This window comes from Megalops cyprinoides, chromosome 3 (genome assembly GCF_013368585.1).
Source record: "Megalops cyprinoides isolate fMegCyp1 chromosome 3, fMegCyp1.pri, whole genome shotgun sequence".
Lineage (NCBI taxonomy): Eukaryota > Metazoa > Chordata > Actinopteri > Elopiformes > Megalopidae > Megalops > Megalops cyprinoides.
In genome coordinates, this window is record NC_050585.1 from 12,414,783 (window position 1) to 12,428,863 (window position 14,081).

The following is a 14,081-nucleotide window of genomic DNA, read 5'->3' on the forward strand; positions in this document are numbered from 1 at the left end:
TCCATGTAAGTTACACTAAGTTTCACTGATTTTTAAAGGTAAAACATGCTATATTATGTATGGTACTAGACCATGTGCTTTGATTTATATTGCCTTTTGCTTTTGTTTTTTTCTTTTGGTTTGTTTTTGTTTTTGGTCTCTGCCATGCTAACCCTCCTTGCTTGCCTGGTATGGAACTCACCCCTGTCTGTCACTTTGCTGGGTTTGGATCTTAACATCATGCAGACCAGAGGAGGCCGTCTTCTGCAGCTTAAATAGCCTCCTGTAGCCGCTGTTAGTACCTAGCTAAAAGGTTTTGCTAGATGGATGGCTCAAATATGTCCTGCATGCTTCAAAAGTTGCTCTTCTTACACATTTAGCTTTTTCAAAGTAGTGTGGTAAGAGCTCATCAAATGTTCAGAACTTTTTAGCTTTTTGTTTTTCTTTAGTTAGCACTTGTTTGGTTGACATATATCATTTTCATTTTTGGCAGATGTAATGTATTGAAAGTATTGCACACAGACTCTCTGAACAGGGATGTAAACCGTGCTTCATGCCACATATTCCAGTTTTAACTGCTTTTGCTCTCTGAGGCATTTAATTGTGGCATAAATTAGCTGCATAGATCTTGGAATGTATACATAATTTGGAAAACAATCCAATCACTTTTGTTGATGTACAAATGCATATATTGTGAGTGTCTGCAGCACACATTTTAATGTATTAGTGTGTTAATATTGGTGATTATTTAGTTGCTGTGTTAAATGAATAAAACAGATTTTTGATTCGATACAAAGACTATTTGAGCCATCCATGCGTACGCTTGTAACTAACCACCTAACAAGAGGACTTGGCCACCAAATATTGCAGTGAGCGGATTACCCAGGGTGCTGTGGGAGTAATAATAGTCCCTAGACCCGACACTGAGCTTGGTAATCGTATTGCAGACCAGCAGAGTATCTGATCTAATTCTCTGGAAAGGGGAGCTGGAGGATTAGTCTGCCTGTTGAGTACAAAACACCTAGAATTGAAATGGAGGTGCAGACACACCCTAATGTGCTCTGCCTTTACCATTTATTACCCTTTACACAAATATGCATTTATAAGCCCCATGTTTTTTTGCCTGTGTCAAAACTGTGGCATCGAGAAAATTTAGAATTTAAGGAACTGGTTCAAATAGCTGATTAATGTCCTATAGAGGCCAGTCCGCCAGTTTTAAATGGTTTTAAAATGTATGGTTGCCTGTGGTTTAACACACCGAAGCCTTAAGCTAGGGGAGGCAGAACCCAGTTGAATGGTGATGATGCTCTGTTACAGGGACCACATTGTGACAGGAAGTAGAGTGGGGTTTTATTTCAGAGCACATTATAGAATACTGTTTCTTTTTTCTTATTTAAATATACAAATAACATTTTCTAATAAATAGGTACCCACGTTTTTGGCGGCTAAGTTGCTTTGGGGGTCAGTTTCCAGTAAAAAGGAACAAACAATGGGACAGATGCTTGAATGAGGATTTCTCGAGCTGCTTAATAAATGACCTTGTAAGTCATCTAAAAACCGGATAAACACAAATGTATACATCTGAACAAACCAGCCACATGGCCATAAATGTTTGGGGGGAGATTCGTTCATTATGGACACATTTTAAGATGTACAGTGCTGACCTTCTGGCATTTTAGAAGTATTTCCTAAGTGGTTGCAATAGTGTTGAATTGAGACCTGGGCAAGAAAATGTAGCCCTTCTATGTCTTTTTTTTTTTTTTTTTCCTTCTTGTATTTAGGAGATTGTGGAGCTGCAGTCACGATGCACTCATCAATCCAAGTGTCTTAATTCCATTAGTGTGACATTGTTATGGGCCTAAGGACACAATTTATATTGCATGCCGCTATTTTCGTTCTCCCACTGAGAGCTTTTTGCCATCCGCGGCATGGCTTTAAGCAGCTCTAGAGTAATCTAGAATGCGGGGCTGTAGAGAATAGAGATTATGGGGTCTTGCTCTTTAGAAACATTCCTGTGTAATCTCTGCAATTTTATCCCCTCTTGGTATTGGGCAAAGCCAGCAGGACCCTGCCCCAAATGGCTGAACGCATTGGCTTGTTTGCTTCATGCTGGTCAATGCAGCTCAGACTCGAGACTGGTCTTTAGCTGAACAATCAATTGTCTGGAGAGTCTTGGCGACTTGGAAAAAAGGCTTTAGAGCATTAAAGAACTGATCGGTCAATGTGAGAGAAATCCTTCAGTCAAGCAGGCATTTTTAATGAAGGGGTCGCATTTCTGGTTCCTTTTTAATGACAACGGGCGCCCACCCCAATGTCTCTGATAACCGCTTTTGTATATTTGCTGTCCTGCCTCTCCTATTCCAACCCTCTGCTGCGTAGACTGTCTCTGGAGATTATGACCATCCTCTGTCGCTGCGAGAATATCGAAACCTCGGAGGGTGTCCCCTTGGATGTTACAGGGGTCGCTCAGGTAATGAATCGCGCTAAGATGAGCCCGGGGGACAAAACGCAACGAACAAACACCTGTCTAACGTTCTGCCTCTGTTTCCCTTCTTCCTGACTCCCTTCTGCAGCAAGGGGATGATCTAACTAACCTCTCTGGGCTTCTCAACACCGCTCTCACCTTGTTGGCGCCACCCGGGTGCTTTGGCAACAGGCCCTGTAATGTCTGCTCAGAGAACCCAGAACCCATGGGCAGTAAAACTATATGGACCCCCCAATCAAAAAAAAAAATCACTCCACGTGACTGAAATTGTGTCTGTGTTGGTGCTCTGGATGCTGATTGGTCCGACAAAGCCCGGTTCTGACTGAGTTTGATGTGAGCATTCCATTGCCTCTCCCTCGTTGCCAATACACTGGGTTCTTCAGAGTTTGGGGTGAAGTTTTTTTTTTTTTTTTTTTTTTTTTTTTTTTTTTTTTTGGTTGTTTCTTCATATTCTTAATTCCATTTTGTTTGCTCCCCCCCCCCCCCCACTTTGGTTTCCCTTTACCTCGAACATGCCAATTCTTTACGTTCTCCACAGGATTACCCTTGAGATAATGACCCTGCAGCCCAAGTGTGAGGATGTAGAGACAGCGGAGGGTGTAGCTATTACTGTCACTGGGGTGGCACAGGTAAATCCTCACCTTCTGGGAATGCCTTTTTCAGCTCAGTCGGGCCCAGTCTCCCAATGACCTCCAGGGAAGTCCAACACATAGCAGAGCCACTGTGTGCTCCACACACCACACTAAAGGTCAATCATTCTTCCAGAAACATGCTCAAATCTGTCCTCTGGCAGACTTGAGCAAAGTTCATTACCTGAGTTGCTTCAGGAAATTGCATAGCTGGATAATGATCAAGTTGCCCTGAATCACTAGTATTATTACCTTTGTCATTGTCACCACGTGGTGGTGACTGTAATTATTTTAAATAATTTAATACAGTTGCATGTGCCCCAAACCCAAAAAGGAGGTAAAGAGGCACCTGTGAGCTGGAAGTACATTATTAGATGAGACTAACGACAGTTGGAGCATTCTAATAAATGTTAACGACTTAATCAATGTATGATTTTAAGTATGTTAAGATTCAGTCTTTTCAGAATAAGAGAAGGACACAGTATTTTTGTGTGTTACTGAACAGGATGCAGCAGCATGTTTGCGCCAAGAGTCATTGACCTTCACGGCTGTTTACACAATTATTTTCATTTGGATTGTTTAGCTTCGTGTTCATGCTTAAAGTTCACACTTGCAGGAGGGGGGAGGGAACTGGAGAGGCTGAAATGTGTATCTGTATACCTGCATCCATTTTCTTCTGTATGATTTGATTTTTCCCTCATTTTTGTGTTCTCTATGTGCCAAGATTTACAGTGTGTTGGAGAGGACATTAAATCCTTTCAGACAGAAAACACACTTTCTCTGTTTAGCTGTTGATACAAGTAGTTTAGTGCTGGGAAGTTCAGCATTCACATCTTATTTTCTACTGCTGGTCATGTTCTCTGTCCTGAAATGTTAGTGGTTATGTTTAAAGTCTGCTGTCAAATGTGTGTCATATTTAAGTCTGTTGATTTGCAATGGGAAGCATTCAGTTTTCCTGGCATGAGCCTTCCCCTGCATTCCGCTTCCTGATGTTAACATGCTACAAGTACATCTATATTTTGAAGACTGCATCTTAAAAAGAAAATGTTTTTTGGGGATTGAGTTGACCTTAAAGCCACCAACTACACTACTACAAGTTTTTGTTCCAGTTTCCCACTTTTGTTCATTTTTGAGGAGCTGAGAAAAGCAAATCACCTTTCCAAAAACCCAGTTGCAGGTGAACTTGAGCAAGAATATTGATCAAGCTCCTTTCTCACACTGTTGGTGAAAATACCCCTCCAAACCTTTCAGAAGCATTTCTTCAGTTTTAGTCTTTTCGGTAGTTTAGTTGGGGTTCAGTTGCTGTAAGATATTCCACAATGCTTCATTCATCTTCCCTTTCCTGTCTCTGAGCTGTCAGGTAGTGACAGCATGACAGCGTTGAGACAGAGAGCAGTGTTGCTGGTCCAGCATTGGGACTTATCGTGTTTCTGTCTCATTTGATCTGACTGTATGGAAGCCATTGTGGTGGAAGGGTCACTCTGTAGTCCAAAGAGAGAGAGCCTTCCAAAAATGGTGTCTTTGTAAAGGAAGGCATGCAGATCTCAGTGTGCCATGATCTGAAGTGTGCCAATGAACCTGCTCATGGCAGCAACATGACATTCAACAGACCCATATTTTGGAATTTAGTGTACGTCAATATAGATGATTAGACCATTGTAAAACAGGTTGAGTGATTAGTACTGTTTTTTTTTTTCCCTCCTGCATTCCAACTCCCTAAGAGCACCGAATTATTGTATTTCAAACACATTCAGACGAGATGAATGAAGGCAAGGTGAAACTCATTGTTTAGCTGAAGGCCAGTTGTTTTCGTGGAGCAAACACCAGAACAAGGACAGTCAAAGACGCACTGGAGTCTTAAAAGTGCACTTTTGCTTTGTTTTTTTTTTTGTAATCGTTATTGATTTTAAAGTTACTTCATTTATGTTTTTGTTTGTTTTTTTTTGCTTTGTCTGCTGTGTGGAGCATGCTGGGAAAGTTGTCGAGGGGAGGGGGTGGGGTGGGATGTTGATGTTGAGTAATGGGAGGTGGGGTCACGAATGCACCCGCCCTCACTCTTGCTTGCCTTGATGCCAATGCCACAGCTGGTCCTGCCAGAGAAGTGCTGTTTGTTTGCGTTTCCCCATCGATCGACCAAGCGGTGCCCTCGAGCTGCGACGGCCCGCGAGTGCATGCCGTGTTTTCCAGTGCTCCATACCTGTACTGTGCCTCGAGGACCTGCTCATTGCCTTCCTTTCACAGCGAAAGGCACAACTTCCATCCTCTGTTCCCTTATCTCTTCCCTCAGTTTATGTCACGTCTGTTGTTTCCTTAATTGGGGGAGGACAGGATGCGGGCTGTGGTTATCTCTTGTGCTGCACCATGTGACGGTTACAATAAAAACAAAGTGTTCTGGGGGTGGGAGGGCCTGTGAATCCAGCCTGATATTCAGTCGGTAGCCAAAGCCTTCGGGTTGCTTTTCTACAGCTTTTTATTCAGAATTGGAGTTGTGTTCCACTGTTGTAAGGATCATTGCATCTCTACACTTAAAGTGGGATCTTGGTGGAACTCGAATCCCCTTTAAGATGGACGTTTTCACCATGTTAAACATATTTTGACTACATGCAGTATCTTGTTAAGATGTCATTTACATTTACATTTACATTTATTCATTTAGCAGACGCTTTTATCCAAAGCGACTTACATAGGTTACAGTTCTTTACAATTTTATCCATTTATACAGCTGGATATTTACTGTAGTGGCCTAGCAGTAAGTGAAAGTTGTTCACAATGTTGTATATTTTCACCTATATGTGTTTGTTGACCTGTTTTTGTAGAAACTAGAATATATTGGATGCTGTAAGTGATCAATCAGATGCTGTGAACTGATCAATAATCAATAAGTGCACTATGTACAGTATGTTTCAATGGTCTGAGTCTAAGTTTTGCATGTAATAGTTTACACTGTATCTTTTGAATTCAAAGTGCCCTTCATTTGATAGTCACTTTTTGATTTACCAAGAGTATTAAGATCACTTATATTGTAAAAGTATTTAGCATAAATGATATTTCAACATATTTAGTAGAAAATCCAACTGAAATCCAACCAGGTGTGATTACTATGGCTATATGAAGGGTTCCCAGTACTGCAAGCTGTGAGAATCCTGGTTATTCTGAGCAGATATTTTATAATGGAAAAGGGCCACCTGGGGCCATAGATGGTAAATATAGTGAAATTGCTCCCTGAAATAACACAGATTTGTCAAAACCAGGCCATGGTCTGTTTGGGACGAAACGGCCTGCTTCATTATAAAACTGTGACGCATAACCTGGATTGTCTTTTGAAACAGTGATTCAGAGGCAAAACCATTGTACATTGATCTTAAAATGACAGTCTTCCTTGTGTAATGATTTTGACCCTTATGACATTTTTTAAAAGGTTAATAGTCGCCCCCCCCCACAGATTAACTGTAGACATTCCGGGCTTCAGCAGTGTCCTGCTAATATCCGTGTTTCGTCTCACCAGGTGAAAGTCATGACTGACAATGAGCTGCTGGCTGTTGCCTGTGAGCAGTTCCTGGGGAAGTCGGTCACGGAAATCAAAAGCGTGGTGTTGCAAACCTTGGAGGGACATCTGCGCTCCATCCTGGGTGAGTGGGTAAAGTGCTGAACCCCTGTGCTGCTGGGTCCTCCTAACCATGCCTGTGAAAACCTAGAAGGCTTTATCTCAAGCTTGCTGCTAGGTCCCGGTAACCTTTGACCTCTGCTGTGTCCAGGCACCCTGACGGTGGAGCAGATCTACCAGGACAGGGACCAGTTTGCCAGGCTGGTGCGGGAGGTGGCGGCTCCGGACGTGGGGCGCATGGGCATTGAGATCCTCAGCTTCACCATCAAGGTGCGTGGGGGGGTTGAAGGGGGCATTGCTGGGCAACCATATCCTCTTCACAAGCCAGGTTCAGCAGGTGTCACATAGGAGCAGTGGCAAACAATAGCACAACACGAACAACAGATATTTGCACGTAGGAGTCTGGTTCTAGACTACATATGTTTGTAAATTCACTTTCTGCTAATGCAAAAGGACTGATTTTAACTGTAAATCCTGTGAAGGTTTTACAAGTTGTACCACAGGTGACCAGTCCAGCGTCAATACACTCCAGCTGTTTCACTGTAGTGTTTTAAAATTTAGCCAGTACTTGTGGTGTGGGGTTGGGGTGTTGAAGTGGGGCTCTTCCTCTGGCAGGATGTGTACGACAAGGTGGAGTACCTGAGCTCCCTGGGGAAGACCCAGACGGCCGCGGTCCAGAGGGACGCAGACATCGGAGTGGCAGAAGCTGAGAGGGATGCAGGAATCAGGGTAAGGGGTGTGTGGAGTTTGAACCGGAGGCAGGACATTGTAACTGCAATGATGGGAAAACCAGAAGGCTTTTTCCGCTCAGCATTTACAGTGTTGTGGAACTCAGTGTTGCGCACAAGTTAAACCACTTAAGTTCAGTTATTTACTTAGCTTTGGATTTGTTCAAGGGGCAGGGTATTAACAGCTGTCTGAGTTTCAGCTTAATTTGTTGTTCAGTTATTTCTTGGCCTCGTTGATTCTTATTATTCCTATTTAACAAACCTAGATATGTGTCCGTTGCTGATTATCATTTTAATTAATAGAATTATGTTTGAGAAACACATATGTTTCACTCCTGTTAGAACAAAAGCTTCCAATAAGCTATATCTAGTGCCAAGCGCTATCAACAGATGCCCAATTTGATTGATGTCAAACCCAAGAAGCCAAGATATTAAAACGGGAGGGAGAGGCCCGTGTCAGCTCTGAAATGAAAGCATCCAATAACAGCTATGCTGGTGCCCACCTCACCATAATGATCAACAAAAACAACTCTGTCAGTTATTCATTGGGAACTTTAGCAGTTGTCTGGAGCACAAATACAGGAACAAAAAATAGTGTGGTTCTGCATATTCACAGGAAGTGGAAATCTGTCTGTTTTATCTATTCTTGCTAATAAAGATAGTGATGTAATCTGTATGCTCTTTCTCCTCCTCTCGTCATCTCTGTTTCTGTGCAGGAAGCTGAGTGTAAGAAAGAAATGATGGATATCAAGTTTCAGGCTGACACCAAGATGGCAGACTCCAAGCGAGAGCTGGAGATGCAGAAAGCTGCTTTCAACCAAGAAGTGAACACAAAGGTACTAATGTGGAAGAACTGTCACCACCAAAAGGGTTTCTTCTTATTTCCTCTTGTTAAAGGGTATAGTGGAAGTGCAATGTTGATATGGATTAGTAGATTGTTTGTAGCACGTCCCCCCTTAATGTACGCATATCAAAAACACCATACATGAGCACGGATCAAAAGTCTGTGGAATGAATCCCAAAAATGAAGGTGTAGATGGAGTGCAGTGCGTTCTTTCATGCATGTTAAAAATATTTGAGTGCAAAACAAAAATCGTGTAAAGATGCAGTCGGAGCGTCAGATGAAGAGCTGTGGGTGCGTGAACGCTGCGTTCTCCCTCTCTCTGGAGTAGAAAGCAGAGGCTCAGCTGGCCTACGAGCTGCAGGCGGCCAAGGAGCAGCAGAAGATCCGGCTGGAGGAGATCGAGATCGAGGTGGTGCAGCGGAAGAAGCAGATCACCATCGAGGAGAAGGAGATCCTCAGGACCGACAAGGAGCTCATCGCCACGGTGAAGAGGCCCGCCGAGGCGGAGGCCTACAAGATGCAGCAGCTGGCCGAGGGACAGAAGTAAGCCCCCCTTCCGTGCTCCAAAAAAAACGTGTCTGCAGGACAGGGAGCATGCAGTGCTGATATTCCTGAGGGTTACTCACTGTTCTATGGTCTCATTTTAGTATGCATTGTATTTACATCTGCTGAAGCCACCCAGTGTCTCCTCATGTAATGAAGACCCTGGTGCATTTGAGAAAGTACATGCAACATGCCGGTGCACATACCGGGTCTCCTGGGGCAGCGCTGTATTGGGCGTTTTTGTTTTTTTCCTTCCTCTCAATGGGAGCAAGCTTAGGATTTCCTGTCAGATATTTCTTCAGGTCTATACTCCAAATTCCATTGGCTGTTGCAGCTTTGCTTTACTAGGAGTGCAGTGGATGGCAGGCAGGAATTGGGTTCATAACGAGGTGACTTCTTCCATCGTGTGTATTAAGAGAGTGGCTGTGAGACAGGCAGCATGTCAAGGCTGTCAGAGAAAATATGCTGTTGTATCTGGCTGTGGCCAGAGACCTGTGTGTTCAATCAAGTTTCAGCCACCTGCATCCCCGTGTCTGCTTTTACCAGGATCAAGAAAGTGCTGACTGCTCAGGCCGAGGCAGAGAAGATCCGGCGGATAGGCGAGGCAGAGGCAGCCTCCATCGAGGCCGTGGGGAAAGCCGAGGCCGAGAAGATGAGGCTGAAAGCAGAGGCGTACCAGCAGTACGGAGAGGCAGCCAAGACCGCGCTTGTCCTGGAGGCCCTGCCAAAGGTGCGTGGGTTCCCTCTTCCAGGGTGTGCTGCCAGAGCATCGTTTAGATAAGGGCACTCTGCAATCAAGCGAAGCTATATCAGCTTGAATGTACTAGTGACTCTGCATATATTTACACCCGTTCAGGGGACTGATGCAAAGATTCTCCTCTGTACTGTTGAGTCAAAAGAGATCCCACAAAGGGACTCAATGTTCAAAACATAGGCATTGGTGCTTGGAAAAGCACCAAAGGAAATTGAATTGGCCACTAAGCAAAGCACCTGCTTGGCGTAGACTCCTGGCTGGTTAACTGGATCATATGACCTGAAGCTCCATAAAGTGCCCTTTTTCTGAGTCCTCACATAAAAACTGCTGTGTCACTGCAGATTGCTGGCAAGGTGGCTGCCCCCTTGGCCCGGACCAATGAGATCGTTATCTTGAGTGGGGATGGAAACCGTGTGACTGGGGAGGTGAACCGCCTACTAGCCGAGCTTCCTGTGTCTGTCAACGCCCTGACCGGGGTGGACCTGTCAAAGGTGAGAGACCAGGAAACCTGCGCCTGTGTGGGTGGATGGACAGACGGACACACACACACACCATTCTCTCACATGTTGCTTCAGTATAGTAGGGAAATAAAATGTTATCAAAAGTAAGGTTAAAGGTTAGATTATGGAGTTTGTTTGTTTGTACTATAGGAATTTATTGGAAAGGGTGTGGTTAAGTCTTCATTCGTTTGGAGTGGGCTATTTACAAGTGCTTAAATATTTTACTCCTTTTCATTTACCTGCGTTCTTCATTTTTATTATTACATTCTTTCCAGCGTAACAAGCTTCCTTATCTAAAGGGACTTGCATATCTTATATATCATATATTTATATAGCTTGATATTGTACTGCAGCAATCCAGGTTAACAGCCCTACTCAAGGGTAGCGCAACTGCATTGCCCCAGGAAGGAACACAGCCAGCACCCTATAAGCCCTGCTCCCTCCCACCATGCCACACTGCTGCCATATTGCAGTTTGCTGATTGTAATGCCTTCAGTAACTGTACCCTTAAACCGACTCATTCTCTCTTCTCCAACAGATCCCCTTACTGCAGAAGATGACCAATCCTCAAGCATAAAAACAATCGCCGCCCTCTTTACTCAAAATCGTCTGTTTTATGCACTCACGTCGACTGCCTTCAACAAAAACACTTGAAAATGGAGTTTTTTCTTCTACAGACAGGTGGATTTTTTTTGAACCTCTGGTGCCTTAGTTCCATAGGACCAGAACATCTGCATGCACCACTGCTCCATTCATTGTTGATTTTAGTTTTATTTTCTTCAGATAATTCACCATAATCCAGTTGGCTTCACAGTGAAAAGGAAAACACCCACTCTTACTTTCAACATGTAGTTACCTGAGCAGCTGCTTGTGGTTATTTGTTTAGAGTCAGCTGTGCAGTCCAGGCTTGTCTGTGCACTGTGATCCATGGTGGGGCCACATTGTCTGCCGCAGGCGACAGGTGGCCTCTGTCTGTAGCTGCAGCGGTGGTATGGGATGTCTGAGCGATCTACTTAGGATGCATCTCTTACTGCTATATCCCGATCTCTCCCCCCGTCTGATACAGATCGGTCATCGATGATTTACATCTGTTTGTATTGTTTTTTTTGTCCATTATATTCCTTCTAACCCTGTCAGTTAGGACTGTTCGGAAGAGGCCAGCCCTAAAGGGGTCCGGTTGACAGCTCAGACAGTCGTCACCGCTCTGTAGTTTTATCGCGTGACTCGAAAGGCAAGCCAAAAACTGGCGGTGGTTTATTGTCCCGTTAGTTTTGGTTGAAGTGATTCACCCTCCCCCCTCCTCTCAGGGTGAGGTGCGGAGTTCACTTCCTCCATTTTGGCCCTGCCTCCCAGGGGATCAAAAAGGCGCCTCTTTTTTTTTTTTTTTGGCTTCTGCTGTTCCTCCTCAGTCTCCAGAGACCCGCCATGGCAGTCTGGCTCTATAGATCAAAGGACAACCCGAGCGAGGGTTGTGCTGCTTTGGGTTTCGGACCTGCTCAGGAGGAGCCCTGTTTTTTTCAGTGGGTCACACAGCCTACCTCATTCACTTTAGACGTGCTTAAAGTAGGAGAGAAAGCCGTTCAATGCAGCTTTTGTATCCTCCAGTCCTCCCCCGGCCGGCCGCTGTCTCCACCCCCCCCAATTGTTGTTCGGTTGTGTTAATCTATTGCCAGACCAGCCAGGCAGTTTCCCTCCTATTGGCCAGTTTATCAGTGTGGAATAACATGCAATCCATTGATCTTAATTCATTCGTCTGTCGACAAGGGTCGCCTTTTATTCTGTGGTTGAGAGTAGGGGCTGGTTAGACGATGTCCAACTGACACACATGGAATGTTACAGTAGTCTAGTGGGACAGCTTGTACTTCTGTAGTAGATTTCTCTTTATCCACCCTAAGTCCATAAATCCATTTTGTCTGAGTCTGGTTTACAGTTCTCGGTGCTGCTCCGTTTCAGTTCAGTGTGGTGCACTCTCATTTCACTCTACGTCCTCCACAAGTCATATTTGAGGTGCACCCTCTGTTGCCTGTGGGGTGGGGTCGCCCCCATGAACAGGGCAGCGAGGCGCTGCATTAGCGGAGAGAGGTAACTGGCTCCGTTTGGGGGGTGGGGGTGGGCAGACAGCGGGAGGGCAAACAGCAGTACTGAAAATAGCGTGAAATTTTAGTAACTGAATGTGTCCATGTGTGTCTGTGTTTGTGTATGTATGTGTACGTACATACACACTCACACACCCATACATGTACATGTTAAGCCATATCATAGTAAGTAGCCTTAATAGGAGCCCAAGATTGTCTGTAGAATTCTGTCAGGCTCCCCTGAGTACTAATCCATATAACCAATCGCCAGATTTCGAGATTTGTCTTGCCATTTACCGAAGACCGAAGCTTTAACACATTTAAGGATTTGAACTCGCTTCTTTCTAGCTGTTGTAAGATATTTTTATGCCTTTTAGATGTTCTGTGAAGGAAAAAAATACTATCGCTCTTTTGCTACTGTATCCCGTGGTAGTTTCTTTTTTTGGTGTGATACCACAATGGTGTGAAAATTCTGTTGCTCTACCAGTTGTGTGTTAACTTGGTTTTTGTGCTCTAGACTGTGAATTATTAGACACAGGAGAGAGAATATGTTTATGGTCCCACTTCGGATGTTCTGCTCTGGTGTTCCACAACAGATTTGTTACCAGCTTTCTACATTGTTCTGTGCTTAGATAAAAAGAATGCACATTTTGGAACACACCTCAAAAGCAGTTTTTACATTTTTAATCTGCAGTTTTATGTCTCGTCACATTCCTTGTCCAATGTTTGTTAAGTCTAAGGTTTAATAGCCTTCTCATACTAGTTCATTTTACCAGGTAGTTTAGTAGGTATGGGAGATGGGTTTTTTATTATTGGTTTTTGCTTCCTCATTGGAAAACTCAAACCACTGACCTTAAGAGGTTGTTCTAAGCCAGTGACCTCAAGCCAAGTTCTAAAAAAGTTATTTGTAAGTTTTTTTTACAGTACCTTCTTTACAGTGCATATACAGTAGTTTTGTACACCACACAGTGGTATGCAACAGTTTTGCAGACTTGCAGGATTCACTACTTGCCAAACCAAACTGGAGGGATTCCTGCCAAGGTTCTTTTTACATAAGCAGTCTGGTGCAGGAATTGAGGAAGATTCCCCTCCCCATCCACAGTGACTGGAGTGGCAGTGGGCGACATGGCGGTAAAGCTGATCGGTTTGTGACGATGAATCACAAGTCATACTTTGATAAAGTAACCTCTTTAAGAAAGGCTTAACTTCACTCTGTATTTGACCCAACATGCATAAACCACCTGTATACCTCTCTGCGTCCAATTTTAGCTGCCTGAAAACAAAACGTGTGTAACCAATGTGCATTTTTTAAAAAGGCCTTTTTTTATATAAATGGGGATCATTTCATTTTGGTCAGTATCTACCTGGACTTTAATTACAAATTGTAATCTGTGTAAAATGTCAGTCCTTTGTACTCTGTTACCGGGCAGTGAGTAATGTTGCCCAGTAACAGACAAGTACAAGTCGAGTAGGTTGAATACTTGTTTATTATCTTGTACATCATACCTTGAACTGTCACTCCTTGGAAAATAGAAGCTCGTAATATTAATGTCAAGTTTGATGTTTTTTTTTTTTTTTTTGTTATAGCTGTCATGATTTGATTTCGGCACATGAATTTTTTTGTGAAATGTCATTATCGGTGGCAAATGAAGGGTTATGTTGATACAAACTGTATGAGTGTTTACTGTTTGTTGGACTACCCATGACACGTTCCCCATCATTTCAGCTTAAAATGTAAGTGCCAAAGCCAGTCAAATAAGATTTGGACATTTTGGCATGACAGTAGTTTCAGTAGTGAATTTGAATTGAAGAGTAGAATATAGAGTAAAGTCTTTAACAGACACTCGCAGAGGGAAGAAAGTGAGTGAAGACCGAACGCTAAAGCCTTCTTAGACATGCATTGTTACATATACTTTATACATATATCTGCGTGAGGTGTC

The 14,081-nt window shown here is 43.6% G+C and overlaps 1 protein-coding gene across 2 annotated transcripts in view; it reads left to right on the top strand.

The window, feature by feature from the left end:
• Positions 1-10,677, top strand: part of flot2a (flotillin 2a) — a 21,105-nt gene extending 10,428 nt beyond the window's left edge. The window contains exons 3-11 of one of the 2 annotated variants that reach the window (XM_036524083.1): positions 2,359-2,449; positions 6,599-6,722; positions 6,849-6,967; positions 7,313-7,426; positions 8,142-8,261; positions 8,598-8,812; positions 9,359-9,542; positions 9,908-10,057; positions 10,605-10,677. In XM_036524083.1, the coding sequence (XP_036379976.1) occupies positions 2,359-2,449; positions 6,599-6,722; positions 6,849-6,967; positions 7,313-7,426; positions 8,142-8,261; positions 8,598-8,812; positions 9,359-9,542; positions 9,908-10,057; positions 10,605-10,643 (1,156 nt within the window). In that variant the 3' untranslated portion in view covers positions 10,644-10,677. Of the gene's footprint in view, positions 1-2,358; positions 2,450-3,002; positions 3,094-6,598; positions 6,723-6,848; positions 6,968-7,312; positions 7,427-8,141; positions 8,262-8,597; positions 8,813-9,358; positions 9,543-9,907; positions 10,058-10,604 lie in introns of both variants that reach the window. The other variant, XM_036524081.1, reaches the window with a different exon arrangement.
• Positions 10,678-14,081: the final 3,404 nt, after the last annotated feature.